The sequence below is a fragment of the Onychostoma macrolepis genome, chromosome 03 (genome assembly GCF_012432095.1).
Source record: "Onychostoma macrolepis isolate SWU-2019 chromosome 03, ASM1243209v1, whole genome shotgun sequence".
Classification (NCBI taxonomy): Eukaryota; Metazoa; Chordata; class Actinopteri; order Cypriniformes; family Cyprinidae; genus Onychostoma; species Onychostoma macrolepis.
Genome location: NC_081157.1, coordinates 32,092,775 through 32,109,333, shown reverse-complemented (window position 1 = coordinate 32,109,333; position 16,559 = coordinate 32,092,775). Strand labels below are relative to the sequence as shown.

The 16,559-nt window shown below is 36.0% G+C and overlaps 1 protein-coding gene across 15 annotated transcripts in view; it reads right to left on the bottom strand.

The window, feature by feature from the left end:
• Positions 1-16,559, bottom strand: part of srcin1a (SRC kinase signaling inhibitor 1a) — a 124,055-nt gene that overhangs the window by 63,165 nt on the left and 44,331 nt on the right. Inside the window, exon 1 of one of the 15 annotated variants that reach the window (XM_058768747.1) lies at positions 13,404-13,489. The exons of the other annotated variants lie outside the window; for them this stretch is intronic. Coding sequence (XP_058624730.1) covers positions 13,404-13,431 — 28 coding nt within the window. The 5' untranslated portion in view covers positions 13,432-13,489. Of the gene's footprint in view, positions 1-13,403; positions 13,490-16,559 lie in introns of those variants that run through there. 15 annotated transcript variants of the gene reach the window in all.

The following is a 16,559-nucleotide window of genomic DNA, read 5'->3' as shown; positions in this document are numbered from 1 at the left end:
CTATGGATAAGTAAGGGGAACTGTGTGACTGCAGCTGCACCCAATCAAAATACGCCTGTGAAACAGGTGACCAATCAGAGAAGAGAGAATCCCTGGCACGTTCTAGGACACTGGACAGTAAAGAACCAGCTATGACATCAAAGGCTACATATTTTGTATTGAAACACACAAACAGTAGTTTAAGTTTAGCACCCTAAACGTACATCTTCTAATGCCTCCCCTCTCATCTTCCCCCTGGCCGTTCCTTTAACCACAGCGAAACACACACATGCTGCCATTAGGGAGACAGACTGCCTTCTGCTCGCCTGGGAGCCCATCAGGAGCATATGGAGAGGAGAGAGAGGAGGAGGTTATGAATGATGGGGAGGCAGAGGAGAGACAGTAAGTAAACAGGCAGGAGCATCATGCACCAATTTGTTTTGAAGGAAGACCAGTGGCAGTTCTGACACCCGTGGACTGGAAAAATTGAATATGTATGTATATATATTTATATAGATTAGGCTCAGTAAGATTACTTTCATTCAGCAAGGATGCATTAAATTGATCAAAGGTAACAGAAAAGACATTTAAAATGTTACAGAAGACTTATTTAAAATAAATGATGTTCTTTTGAACTTTTTTGAACTTATTCATCAAAGAATCCTGGAAAATGCATTATGGTTTCCTTCCACAGTGTTTCCAAATTGATAATTGTAGTGTTTGGACCGATCAGACACACAACTATTTGTTATATTTAACAAATAATCTCTTATGCTCCCTCAACCAACCAAAGGGCCAATGAGCCTATGAGGGTCTGTGGACCCTTCCCCCGAAATGCATCTAACACCTAAGAAAGGCAGAACAGGCCTCTGGTTTCATGGCATGCAGGCAGAGCAACTCTCACTACCTTTTTCCTATAGGAAAGACATAAAAATGAACTCTTCTCTAATTAATTCATAGAAAAACCTTTCTTTGAATGAACACACATATCTTCAGGTCATTGTGTATATTATTACTGTTCTTGTATATGTTCTTGTGTATTGTATACTGTCTTATGCATGCTTACGATAGATCACTAGTTGAGATCACCTCACTCATACCATGTTTGGTCTCTTATCAATTCGTCTTCGGATGATCTAATTGAGAGTGAATATTACATGTTGATACCTATGCAACATATTAGTGTCCTAAGAATCTTTAGTAGTTTGTGCATTAACCCAGGCGAATTAGCTATGCAAATTACCATGTTCAGAGACAAAGAGTCGTAAAACTTTCCCTCCAAAAGTTCAAGACACCATTGGCTCTTTGACACCCCAGAGGTGTGACCTCTATAGCAGATAAAGCTCTCACATCAGTAACGCCCCTCCAGTCTGCAAATCTTTTAGATTCTGAGAAGATGAGGATGTGAGCTAGAACTCTTTTGGACGCTTAAGTTTAGGCGCCAGGCCTTGCAGCCTTGACTTTCCATTCAACCAAAGCTCCTCGGACCTCAGCAGATCTCTTTCTTAGCTCTTTTTCCCTTTCTACCTGGGAAGAACATTTCTACCTCAGAACATCTTTGGAATTCATCACTCTTCAACCCGGAAGAACGTGATCGGGTGTCCAAAACCTTGAAAGCATCAAGACTTTCATCCGAGACTGCATTCCGGACACTCGCCAATAACCAAGGCAGTGCAAGTATCATACATTTAACTAAACGAAACAGAGGTTTAGTATAAGTTATAGACCCCGTTATAAACGACACTGATGGTTTTACTCAGGTGGTTAACTGACTCTTTCCATAACTGCATTCTCTGTTTCTCTAATGGCTTCATTCATCCACTTTAGCTCCCCTTTGTATGTACGCGTGAATGTATGTTTATTAGTTTGTTTGTTTAGATTAGTTATGTGTGTTAGCATTTAGTTTGTTTGCACAAATTACGTGAGTTTCTGGTTCTGCCTTGCAAATGAATGTCTCTTTATGATTTTGACCCTCGCTACATGCTCTAATGCAGTATACAATTATACATTTCCCTTTTGAGCTGATTTGCTACATAATACTAAGAATTGTTTTGTTTTTTGAGCAGCAAAACAGCATATAATGATTTCTCAAAGATCATGTGACACTGAAGTAATGGCTGCCATATATAAGTAATGGCTGCCACATATATACATATATATATATATATATATATATACACATCTACATACACACACGCACACACACATGTATATATATATAAATATATATATACGTATATATATGCTAATTCCATTGAAGTGAGTTTGTATTCTTATACATATATTTGAGGTATATCCTGAAATTCTCAGAAAGAAACGAAACCACTGCTAAAATAAGATCACAAGCCAAGTTTATTGATTCAACACAGACTATAAGAGACACTTCTCCTATCTGTTGCTTTTTTGTTCCTGTTTACCCTTTGATTTTCTAATACATGACATAAATCCTACAAAGATATACAAAAACATCTTTACTTAAATACACACACTTACAGATGTGCCCAGAACCCTCCATTATGCTCATTATGCAGCAAACACACAAAGCCAGCACTAAACATCGGAGGCTGTTGTTTATCATCAGTGTTTTAGTGCACACAGTAAAACAGCAACAGCCTGTTTTACAATGGCCTCTAGTGTTTGGTTGCTCAACAACAACACTGGCTTTTCACCAAGGACCTTTTCAAGGGTGGAATATGTCATTTTTGTGCCACTAGTGTCACCCAAGTTGTCAAGGTGTTGCTGGTTAGCATAACCCCGTTAGACCCTCCTGGCAGATGCAGTTACTACACACTTTGTAGTCCAAAAACATATTTCTCCATTGAGCCATTCAAAATTAAGCATGTATCCCAATAACTCCCAAAAGTATTTGTCAGCCAAAGCCCTTTGACCTACCATGAGAGCACATATTCAAATAATTAAACAACACATTTTTATGTCGGCTATTGGTCACATGAGATGCAATAAAATATTTTTGTGTGTGTGTGTGTATGTGTGTATGTATTATCTTGCCTGATTTGAATGTAAATTATTTAAATGAATTTTTTATTATAATTAATTATTAGCTTTTCATGAAAACACAAACCCCCAGGGGTTCGCAAAGCCCAACCAAATAAGACTTAAACTGTCTTATTTGACAAATGGAAAAATGAATCTCATAAATTCTCTTTTCGATTTAGCCATCACATCCAGAAAGTACAGTAAGAACTAATTGAATTAAACTAATTAATTCCTTTGGTATTGTAAACACTGTACATTTCATATTCAAAACATTGCAATTATTTTAAAAAGCCAAAGGCATATTCTAAATGGAGCCCTATCAAATGTAATGACTTACTACAGTAGAGAGAATAGCTGAAACACACACACACAAAAAAGCAAAAAATCAGTTAATTTCAGAAGATATGCAAATTCCATCCAGTGGGAGGAGGTGCCATCGGTCAGATGTTGTTAAACAAAACTAAACAACTGCAACTGTTCAATCACTCCTCCTCTCTCTTTCTGTGGTTGCAGACAGAGCAAAGAGACCTTTCCTCACTGTTGTATAATTGCTATTACCGCCTAGGGGCCATCAAACTGACTGAGAAACAACTCTTTCTCTAACAAGTCCATTATGGATGAGTCACACAATCAGAAACACATTCACAGACATACACGGACTGAGAAAAGCAAACAAAAGTAGCAGCCTCTCTATCTGTTGCATGCCGTGTCCTATCTCCCCGTCATCAACATCAGATGTTTGAGAAGTGTTCATTATTTAGCTCTGCCCTGTAAGATTTGATTAGACTCAAACAGTGAGATTGCGAATCAATCTGGTTTCGCCCTTAATGTTCACAATACCGTTATACAAACACTCACTCACTATGGTTGGGCGGATTACCAGCTTGTTTGTTTCCCCTGGTGTTAATAGCAGGCTTTTTAATTAAACTAAACAAGAGATCGCCATCCCCCGTCTCTCTTTTCTCAGTCGCTGTGGAGACTCATCCCACGAGTAATTACAATAACAAGACTGCTAACAATGTCAATGTTTGATGAGACAGAGGCAGTTTTTAAACTTAAGAACGGATATTTTAATACACATAAGCGTGTGCATGTATGTCTATGCGGAATTCATCTTTAATATGCTTGTGAAAACCATAAGAGACATCATTAAAGGAGCTGAGAGAGAAACACTTCATCTGTTCGCAGTTTTGCTCCACAGACCTTCAGTCTAGCAGAACACTTACTGTCAAACGGTTTCAGATAGCAGTCGATAACAGATGTACAGGAATGTAAAATCAAATCAGATGCGAGATATTATAAATGAAATATAATTAAAAAGGCTGTTATTACTTGCTACATAACCACAGTCTGGGAGATATGCTCAGCTCAGATCAACATTGCCACTACAACTTGCAAGTGTGATATTGTATACAATTCCACACAGATACGTCTTCTACATTCGTTTACGCTTTGATTTGAACAAAAATTGTGTATCCGTGCGGCACGGCTGACACAGAACAGCATACGCAGTTTGCGCCAAGCGGATATTCTCCAAAATGGCGCTACGCTGACACAGAGGAGATGAGTTGTTGAATAAAGTCGTTTTTTTTTTTTTCTGGGCCTTCACAGTGTTAATTGTTTTGCAGTCAATGGACCTTTTTCACATTTCCGGGTTTCTCAGCAGCGGAAGTCGTCATAGTTGGGTTAACTTGAAGAGCGGTGAATGGGAGAGTACCACACATATATTTTTTGCACTCCCATTTGCTCAAATAGCAATAGAAAAACTCCACCATAGTGTTTTCATGACTTTCAATAAAAGGGAAAAAAACTGAGAGAGACTGATAACGGCAGTCAGAAGAGAGAACGATGTCAAATTTACCATCCCTCCCATAGATTCTGCATTAGAAACACTCTCGCATTAGCGTAAACTAGTTTTTTTGTAATTTGATGCAAGGTGATACAATACAAAGAATAGTGTTATAAATGTACATACATTAAAAAAAAAAATACAAATATGAAAAACTTTCGAGGATTTATGATGCTGATGACCGTTAAACGCGTCATCACAGTCTTGTGAAAAGGGTCCATGGGACAGTCACAAGCCTCCCGGTTTTCATCCAAAGTATCTTAAATTTTGTTCCGAAGACGAACGAAGCTTTTACGGGTTTGGAACGACATGGGGGTAAAGGATTAGTGACAAAATTTTCATTTTGGGGTGGAGTAACCCTTTAATGACACAATATTACCAGTTCCTTTGTACATTTCTGCTTTGCCAATAAAACTGTTTCAAATAAGTAAAAAGTGTGAACTGTTATTGATGATTTGTTCCTGAAGTAATCAGTGTTTTCATTCAGTGTTTTTGAATGAAATGGTAGAGTGAATGCCTCACTTATACAAGCAGTCACTTGATTTGTTCCTGCATTAATCAATGCATTTAAAAGTATGAACTGAGTGAATGATTCACTGAATCACTCATAAAGACCTACTGGTGTAACAAAGTAAACTGTTGATTGTCGTATACTGTGTACTTTTTGTGTACTCGTGTACACTAGCATTTATGTCACAATTTCCATTTAAAACATATCTAAGTGTGTCTAATGATTTTACTCTTACAACTACTGTCAGTTAATATGTGACCCTGGACCACAAAACCAGTCTTAAGTCGCTGGGTATATTTGTAGAAATAGCCAAAAATACACTGTATGGGTCAAAATTATAGATTTTTCTTTTATGCCAAAAATCATTAGTATATTAAGTAAAGATCATATTCCATGAAGATATTTTGTAAATTTACTACTGTAAATATATCAAAATGTCGATTTTGATTAGTAATATGCATTGCTAAGAATTAATTTGGACAACTTTAAAGGCAATTTTTTCAATATTTGGATTTTTTTTGCACCCTCAGATTCCAGATTTTCAAATAGTTGTATCTCGGCCAAATATTGTCCGATCCTAACAAATCATACATCAATTGAAAGCTTATTTATCAGCTTTCAGATGATGTATAAATCTCAATTTCAAAAAATTAACACTTCAGACTGGTTTTGTGGTCCAGGGTCACATATGTGTAAACCAGTACAAATGAAAACATCTGTACAAGTAGAATGTTTCAATCACTGCGATAATAAGACTGCTACCAAATTTTACCCAAACAGGACCCTGAAAACTGCAACAATACATAATTACAGGATTGTAATTAATGAAAAACTAAATTATTATTATAAATATTTGATGTTTTAATTTTAACGCTCTTTGCACACACACTCACACCCTCATTTATTGTTGAGTTTAGTTAGCTGTTAGCTCACCATTTCACCATGCCTATTAAAGAGGAAATAAAATACTGATGGATTCAGATCTGCTGATGTGACAGTACCAGTCAGGTGGAGTTAGGTCAGGTTTTAGTTTAATGCCAGTACAGAATAATCCTTAAAATCAGCAGGAAATTATTGCATTCAGACACACACACACACACAGACATCAACCTGTTCCCACCTACATGATCTAAATTCGGTTAATCACTGTCTACATGAGACTTCATTAACTTGAACACTGCATAAAATAATCAATTCCTCAAAACAGATCCACATAGATCACTTTAAAAGGCAATTTCTTAAATATCATGAAAATAAACACAAAGCAGGAAGGAGAGAGACATGAGTGTTTGTTTCATGAAAAGTTGAGTCACACGAGGTTCTGCATCTCCAGTTATTTAACTGTTATATAATGCAAGCAAAGAGCAGGAAGGTCCAGCAATAAAACAGGTTTATTTTGGATGGGAGTGTTACCAGCAGCAATATTTGTCTCTTTTTCTCTGCTTCTTTTCCTCTCGCTCTCTCTCTTTTTATAACTGCTGAAATAACAGGGTTTGCCAGGTCAGACGTGTTGGAGAGCTACGCGTGCTTCTTCACTCATCTCTTTACCTTAAAGCGAAGAAGCAGGCAGAAGAATCGACCCACTTTCAAGTTCTCTCAAGAAAGACAAGCGGTCCCGCTCCACGCTGCCCACTTCACTGACGCACACAAAAGAGCATCACATTTATATTTTAGGCCTTCATAATTCCTTTAAAAATCTTTGAGATTTTGCAATACCATTTAGGCACGCATTGCTTTTTCATTCATTAAGTGATGGATTTAATTTAAAACAACTGAAATGAATGAATCAGAGTTGATGATTAGTCTGTTCCTTTATTGGATGTGAGGCGGCAGATGTTAAACCTGCTACGGGAGGCTGAAGCTTTATAATCATGATGTCATAATGATGTATAACTTGAGGATAAAACCTGATTAAGCCTTTGACAGTGAAATTAAATTAAATTAGTCCTATGAATCTATACAAATTAGCGATTATTTTATGCATATAAACTATCATCAAACACTCTTTCTCTGTTCACACACACACACACACACAATCCCTTTCATGCGTTTCCTCACTGATAGTATCATGTAAACATAAATATGTAAGACAATGTCTAATAATTGGAGCAGAATAAATTTCCCATAAATTTGCATGATAAATCACCCTGCAGTTTTTCTGGCTGACCTCTGAAGGAGAAAGGTCATGGGGAATTAGAGTAAAACTGAATCTTAACTTTATCATGATTAAATAAAGTCTACTGCTGCACACGGTTATCAGATATGAGTGGATGTAAACACATTAAATACACTAAATACTAAAAATACAAACCAGTGTATTTTGCATTTGCTTTTTTATTTTCCGTTTTCATTTTAACTTTAGTTTAAGTTTGATTATTTAGTTAAACTTCTTTCAGCTTTTTTTTTTTCATCTTTTTTTTTTTCATCTAATAGGTACATTTTATTTTATTCCAACTTTATTTCGGTTGCCAAAAAAGATTTTGAATAGTTCAGTTTGACTAAGCATTAACGAACGACACTGCTGCAAACTTTAAAAACAAGCACAACAGACAAACTTGAATCAGACTGACTTACGGTGAACTCAGAAAAAGCATAGGCATAGTGAATGTAGATGAAAAGAAAAGGCTGGTGGAGTTATAAATAAGGCAAGGCTGATGCAAATATTGCATAAAGTGGGTGTGCAGAATGCTTGTGACCTAAGATAACATCTGATATCAGATTGCACAATGCTCTAGTACACCTGTACGCACAAAAGAACATCTTAATTGAACACAATCAATGCATGATGAGTAATACATTCTTGGAAAAACAAATATTAGCATAATAAGCAAAGGGAAAGAATTGAAGTCCTTTGCTGAAAAAGAGATTTATTCACCATGACAAACCACAGATTCAGAAATATTTTATGTCCCCATTCTTGCTACACACAAACGATTCCATAAAGAAGCTTTGTGAATAAACTACTTACAGCTCGTCCAAAAATGAAAATTCTGTCCTCATTTACTCATCTTCAATATTCATTTTTTGGTGAACTGTCCCTTTAAGACTCCTAGGTGACTTGAGAGAGTTCCCCATTCTGCATTATGACCATGAATGAAAACGAAACTTGAATTTAATTAAGTTGGATGATGGCACTACTGTCTCTGTGAAGTTGCTTTGACAATCTGTATTGTATAAAGCACTATAGAAATAAAGGTGACTTGATATGGCAACTGTTTAGTTTCTCCAGCTGTTCCTGCAATAAATAAATAAATCACTTACAAAAAAACACAATCAACTAAATGAGAAGTTAGAGGACATTAGTTGAGAAACAAAGGCATTTTAAAAAAAAATGTTACTGAGTACTAAGGAACTCTGAAAACTGTTGAAAATGGCAGTTTTAGAAATTGTCCATGTCATCAGCTTCAGCAGGTCACATGCCGTACATTTGCAATGGAAACGATGAGTCATTGCTGTATTTGGCTGACCCAAATACAGGATGAGGGCATTGTGTTTTATTGCGTGTGTTTGCTCATTTGTTTCTGGATAGAGAATGTTTCCTCCATTGATTCTGTTGTATTGACTTTGGCTCAGAGACTCCCAAGTGCTATACATGAATGCCTCATGAGAAGACATTGAAGTCAAACGGAGGGCATTCTTACACCGACAGAGCAAAAGAGACATCCTTCTTCTTAACTTAAAGTTTTTGTAGAAAGTTAATGAGGCAAAATTTGCCATCTTTGCTTACGAACGCTCAGTCAAGGACAAACATTTTTAATTGTTTATTGGGCAGTTTTGGTAAAAATAAAATAAAATAAAACAAAAAAACACACAACACAACACTAAATTCAATTAAATTAAACTGTCGATGGAGAAAAATGCTTTTTTTGCTGTCAAAGTTAACCAGCAGGCATACAAAATTTCCCTTTTGGGATCAATGAATTGTCTGTCATTCCATGTGGAAAGCTTTAACAGAGCCGAATCCCTAGAAGGCCTGTCTAAATCTCATTCTTATTCTCAGTCCCTCCGGCTCTCTGTGTCTCTGTCAGTCCCTCGCGGTCGCCCATAGGGAGTGGTGCACGGAAGGAGGAACGGGTGGGGCAGCCTCACAGATGGGCTGGTGGGTAGGTTTCCGTGGTTACAGGCGAGGAAGAAGAGGAAGAGGAGCCATCTGGCAGTGGTTTGGTGAGATGACGTGTCTTGCCCCTCACCCACAACACCCACAACCCACATGGCAACATGCCTACCGCTCCACCAACTGTTATACAAACTACAGGTATCAACCTTACAGATACAGCTGTATGACAACACCTGCTCTCGCACCTGGAAGGAACTTAATCCCAGCCAGGAAATATCCATCTATCCTAATACTCAGCTACCCATAGGTGATGGAAGCTACAACAGCACGAGGAGTTAAACAAAACAAAACAAAATAATCAATGAAAACGACAATAATCGCAATAAAGTTTTTTAAAAACAAATCCTTCATCCCTAAATGGTAAAGGATCATTTTAAAAATAAAAACAAACTAATTAAAACACTTATTACAAAGATTAAATATTTTGTGTCATGTCATTTATTTACCATTAACTGACATCAGAGAACAGTAAATGTGCAAATTATTGATATATCACCTCACTCAGAGGGTTCTTTAAGTAAATTATATATATAATTAGAACTATATAATTAGAATATAATGTCTGCCAAAAAAATGTTTGAGGTTCCCTGCCAAACAGTATATTGTTTATGTCAAATGTACACTCAATCAGATATTTGGCACACATTCACCTGTCACTTGGTAATAATAATATAATAAAAATAAAAAATAAAAGTATTTTAAACTGGTTATTCATTTCTGCTGCTGTTAATGAATTTACATGACATGATTTTCTTACTCACCTTATGTAATATTAGTAATTTTGCATTTTGTTAGGCATTGTATGTTTTTTATAAACTTCAATATTTGATTCTAATTTTATTGATTTTTTCATACTAAACATTTTTGTTAAAGTGTATGTAAAATCTAGAATTCAAAATAATTTTTTTACACCTTTAATTTTACACCTTTAAGAGCCCTAAAATAATCAATTGCATGGGCAATACAATAAAATAAAATGAAAAAATAAATAAATAAATAAAATAAAAGTTATTAAAATAATAAAAATAAAAAACAAATAAAACTGAATGTAAAGTTTTATACGTTTGCAACTCCACACACACCAAGTCCAAACACTTGATCAGATATACAGTAAGCACATTGTGTTATATAAGGTCAGAGTGTCTGTCAAGAAGAACGTTCATGATCTTCATCATTCTTTCGGTGACATCCCTTTTAGCATGTTCACAGTGGAGGGGACAGAACTGCCCCTCAGAAACCTGGGAAATGTCAAATGGCCTGTTTGTGCATGTGTGTGCGTGTGTGTGTTTGAAGGGAATTTAACTGCTGCTGTTGTGAGTAGAGCAGTGGACAGTGGACACACTTTTATACTATTTTCCCAACCAAAATCATAACCTTATTTCAAAACAGATCATGATCTGTGTTCGAAATACTTCAACCAACAGCAATAAAAACAAAATGTTTTCAGCGCAAGTCAAAATGTCAGCTCTGAATCCACGAGAGGAAAGTGTGTGGTAAAGAGAGAGAGAACAAAGAAGGCAAGAATAATCGAAAGAGCATGCAAAACTGGGACAAGAGGTGGTCAAAGAAGAAAAGTAAGGAAACGGGAAACAGAAGAGAGGAGAATGACTTATGGGCGGCCCAAGCTGGAGGAATAGGTGTGACAGAGAGAGGCATGAGGGATTTGGTGAAGCACTTGATGTCTTGTTAGCCTCAACCTTCCTCACACTGTGATTGGCTAAAAATATCACATAGCTCATGTTGAACAAGGTGCATTCTGGTTTGTGTCAGTGGAGCATTTATCATCACATGGCCCCTAAAGTGCCAAACGCAACCTCTCTCTCTTTCGCTCTCTCCATCTCTGTCTCTCTTGCTCCCCAAATCCAACACACAGCCAAATGCCTCCTCTTCTCCTTCTGTTTATTCCTCCTCAAATCTAGCACAACCCCCACTGCTAATTACCTGTACCGTTCTAGGCTCTAATGATCTTTTAATAAAGCCCCATTCCTTCAGTTCTCCTCTTTTTCTTTTAGCATAACCAAGTACCACACCCTTCCTTTCTACATAATTCATCAGGCCATCATCTGTTTATCACTCTAAAAAAAAAAAAAAGGTGCTATATAGCACTAAAAGTGGTTCTTGGCTTGTAATCATAGGGGAACCACTTTTGGTGCTATATAGCACCATATCTTTAAAGGTGCTATACAGCACCTTTGTCAAATGGTGCTATGTAGAACCATAAGAGGTGCCATATTGCATTGTATTTCTTCAACAAAAATGGTGCTAAACAGCACCAACAGTGGTTCAACAGTGGCTTTAAAGGGGCTTAACAGGTTCTTTGTATGGCAGTGGTGCTATATAGCACCTTAATCACCCCAAAGAACTGGTGAAGAACCATACAGGAGCTTAACAGGTTCTGTATATGGTAGCGGTGCTATATAGCCCCTCAGTCATACCAAAGAACTGCTGAAGAACCACTGAAGAACCACTGAAGCACCGAGACTTGGTGCTATACAGCACCAAAAGTGGTTCCCCTATGATTACGAGCCAAATAACCACTTTTAGTGCTATATAGCACCATTTTTTTTAGAGTGTATAAAACATCCCTGATCCTTTATATCTACATATGACCTCTACAGCCGTCAGTGTTGTCTTACATATAGACCTTATTTCCTTCCCCTCTCCTCTGATTTTTCATTCCTCTTTTCCTCCATTTCCTCTTTCTATATTTTGTTTTTTCATCCCCTTTAGATTGCATTTAATCTACTCTGTTTTATTATGTTACTTCCATCTGGTCCTTTTTACTTTCTATTTCCTTTTCATATCCTCCCTCCAGCATCAATGCTACTTTGCTTCTATCTTTTCTCTAAACGCTCTGATTGGTGGGAGGGGAAAATGGTCTCATTTCTTTCCACAGATACAAAAAAAAAAAAAAACCCTCACAGGCACTTTCCGTCTCTTCTTCAGCCCCTCTATAGTGGACGACGAGTCTAATGTTTTTTATTCTCAGAGCAAATATACTGTGAGTTTCCACATTCAAAATCTAGAATTCAAAATCTAATTTAAACTTATTTTTTACACCTGTAATTTTATACCTATAAGAGCCCTGAGATAATCAGTTGCATGGAAAATAAAATAAAATAAAATAAAATAAAATAAAATAAAATAAAATAAAATAAAATAAAATAAAATAAAATAAAATAAAATAAAATAAAATAAAATAAAATAAAATAAAATAAAATAAAATAAAATAAAATAAAATAAAATAAAATAAAATAATCTCTCAGTGAAGAAAGACTCTCAATGGAGAAGACAGACAAAGTGCAGCATGCACACAATTTTCCTTCTGGGATCAAAGTGAAATCACTTCACGAAATCCCTTAAATCTGGAGTTCAAAATGTAATTTAAACTTGGAAATAAACAACATTTTATTTATGAAGTAAAATGAATAGGAAAAGTTTCAGATTCTTCAGTATTTCCAGGTCACAAAGTAAATTAGTTAGTGACACTGATCTTGTATCTATTTGTACAGACAGTCAGATGTTCTTCCTCTATTGAAGATCAAGATGCTCTATGGATCATCTCAAATCATTCTGGAGAACATGATCATCAGGCTCAACACAAACTTGTGGAGTTCAATCATCTTGGATGCTGCCATTAAAAAAAAAAAAATACTAAAGACATTTTTAATTGAACTTTTCACTTCACTTCGTCAATATGCTGTAATGAAACATGCAGTATTAAATTATAAATGAATACAAAACAGAACAATTTTCATTAGTAGTCTTTTTGACCCCAATAACTGCAAGTCATCTTAAAAAATAAAAACAGAAAAAGGACAAACATCCAAACTACCATATTACCCCCCTGGCAAAGACACAACTCATTCCACTAAAAATTAGCAATAGAGGGAATAGAGCTGGGAATATCAAGTTAAAGATGAATAAGAAGAGAACAATTTGCATCCAACCTGGCTCTTCTTGTTCCTCATTGCTCATCACTTTTCCTATCTCTTCTGTCCAGCTTTATCCCACCATCATTCCAATCCATTTCCAAAACAGTCAACCATATGACTGAAAATATCAAAGCATTGACAGAGAAGAGAGAGAGAGAGAGAGAGAGAGGGTGGGAGCAAGTGTTGGCTCCAGTGGCTTGGGTTGGTTACAGAAATCTCTCTCTCTCTCTCGGTTTCACTCACATCTCTCTCATTATCCACAGCTCACTGCACGAAGCACAGAAAAGAGAAAGATTTAATGTGGGTGCGTCCGTGTCTGTGCATGTGAGGGAATGAGCAGACGGCGGTGTTGTTCAGTCAGTGGGTGATGGATAAGGTGGGATGTGTCACTGAGGCATCAGTAATATCTAACCTGGCTACCTGACAGGCCTACTGAGAAAATACACACAAACATTCCACTTTCCATTGACGTCTACTGCACCCACAGAGTAGGTAAAGCCTGACCCACACACAGACACACAACAGCCAAGGCATACTGGCATATTGCATTATTAGAAACTTTGAGAAAAACATTACAAAAATTGTACTTCTAGTGCTACAGCAGCTTTAGCTTTTACAGTTGTGCAGTACATGTAGAGGGACAACTCTGTACCTTATCTACCCCTAAAAAGTGCATATTAGTACATTAAAGTAGTACATGTACCAGGGTTATTATTGTTAACGGTAAAACATTATTTTAAGGTGTCCTTGTTACACGTTACGTGTACTTACTATTATAATAACAATTAATTATGCATAATTACATGCAAGTAACCCTAAGCCAAACCCTAATCCTAACCATATAGTAAGTACATGTAGTTAAATAATATTACTCAGTATTTAAATGCATTACACTGTAACAAGGACACCTTAAAATAAAGTGCAACCTTGTTAACTAAAACTACATTTAAAACTATAAAAAACAAGCAAAAGCACCAAAATAAGGTAAATAAGGTACAAAAACAATGACACTCCAATGCATGTAAACTAATGTGATATACTGATAACTACCAAAAATCATTTTTACCAGTTTACATGCAAATAAATAATCTGGTTGCACTTTATTTTACAGTACATATGTGACCCTGGACCACAAAACCAGTCTTAAGTCGCTGGGGTATATTTGTAGCAATAGCCAAAAATACATTCTATGAGTCAAAATGATAAATTTTTCTTTTATGCCAAAAATCATTAGGATATTAAGTAAAGATGTTCCATGAAGATATTTTGTACATTTTTTACCGTAAATATATCAAAACTTTTTTGATTAGTAATATGCATTGCTAGGAACTTCATTTGAACATTTTTTTTTTGCAACCTCAGATTCCTGATTTTCAAATAGTTGTATCTCGGCCAAATATTGTCCGATCCTAACAAACCATACATCAATGGAAAGCTTATTTATTCAGCTTTCAGATGATGTATAAATCTCTATTTCGAAAAATTGACACTTAAGACTGGTTTTGTGGTCCAGGGTCACATATACTTACATGTACTTACAGTGTACCTAAGAAAGTACTGGTAATATAAGGTAACTACATGGGGTAGGATTAGGTTTAGGGGTAGGTTCAGGCTTAGTACCTAATTTTTACCTAGTTATTGTAATTCTAATAATTACATAGTATGTACATGAGTAACATGACTGTAAAATAAAGTGCTACCAATAATCCTGCAATGCAAGTAAATGTAATTTACTTTTAAATAACAATTATGACTTTATTAATAAACTGGTTACTTCTCGTAAGCATTTCTGTATTCTGCTTAAAGGATTCTCTTTGATATGTGTGTTCTCAAAGAAAAAAGGAACAAAAGCTGTCACTAGGCCGGTACCTCTTTAAAAGGTACACTTTTGTTCCTAAAGTGCACATATTAGTACATAAAAGGTACAAAAGTGTACCTTTAGAAAAGGTACTGCCCCAGTGACAGCTTTTGTACCCTTTTTCTGAGAGTATATGTTAAATAAAGCATTAAAAACCCTAGAGTATTCAGACTCATTCTCCTCTCGTATTTACCGCGAAACACTCACTGCGGTTGGATCTGCCGTAAGGACACTTTCTTGTCACATATATTACATATGCTCACTTTAATAAACCAATAGAATGCAGGTTAAGGTGTTTACATGCCTTGCAAAATCGGAGTAATGGGCAAAAATCTAGCTGCGTTGATCAATTTATGCTTGAGCTGTTTATGACATTTCACTGATATGACCACACACATTGTCATCTTATTAATCAGTTTAAGAACATGCATGTGACAGCAACAACTAGAGTTCTGCACAACATAAGAAGATATTTTGAAGAATGCTGGTGGCCAAACATTTTGGTGCCCACTGACTTCCACTGTACGGACAAAAAAAAAAGAAAAAAAAAGAAAGAAAGAAAAACAGCACAGACATTTCTCAAAACATCTTTTATGTTCAACAGAAGAAAGAAAGTCGGAAATATTTTAGTATAGGGACCAATTCTCACTTAACTGTTTATTAGTACTTATAAAGCACATATTCTGCATGATCATATTCTATATACCTAATCCTCCCCAATACCTAAACTTAACAATGTCACTGGTTGCTGGAGCAGGGAGCTCAAAGGAGTACGAAGGAGGCAGATGATCAAATGAGTCTTTAATAAATCCATAAGGGAAAACGGGGAAAACACCACCACTTCAAATAACGTTCAGACAGGACAAAGAAACTATGGAAAGGCAGGGCTATAAATATTCAACCAAACAAGGGACTATCAAGTAAATTAACAAGGAACAGGTGACTAACTGATAATGAGGACAGGAACAAAACCAAATAAGGGCAAACAGGAACTCAAACATGTGACAAACAACTACCTTACTAACTATTAATAAGCAGCAAATTAAGCGTTTACTGAGGCAAAAATCATAGTTAATGGTTAGCTAAAATTGGACCTTAAAATAAAGTGTGACCAGAAAGTCACACAGATTTAAAATCAACATTAAAGTGAGTAAATAATGACATAATTTTCATTTTGGGTGAACTAATCCTCTAAAGTGGATGTCATGATCCTATGTAAATCTTCACAGTGGGCTGTCAGTCTTTGTGAAACTCAGAACACACATTTAAGAGTTTTATTTCCTTTAGGGAAATATTTCCAAGAATCAGACGAT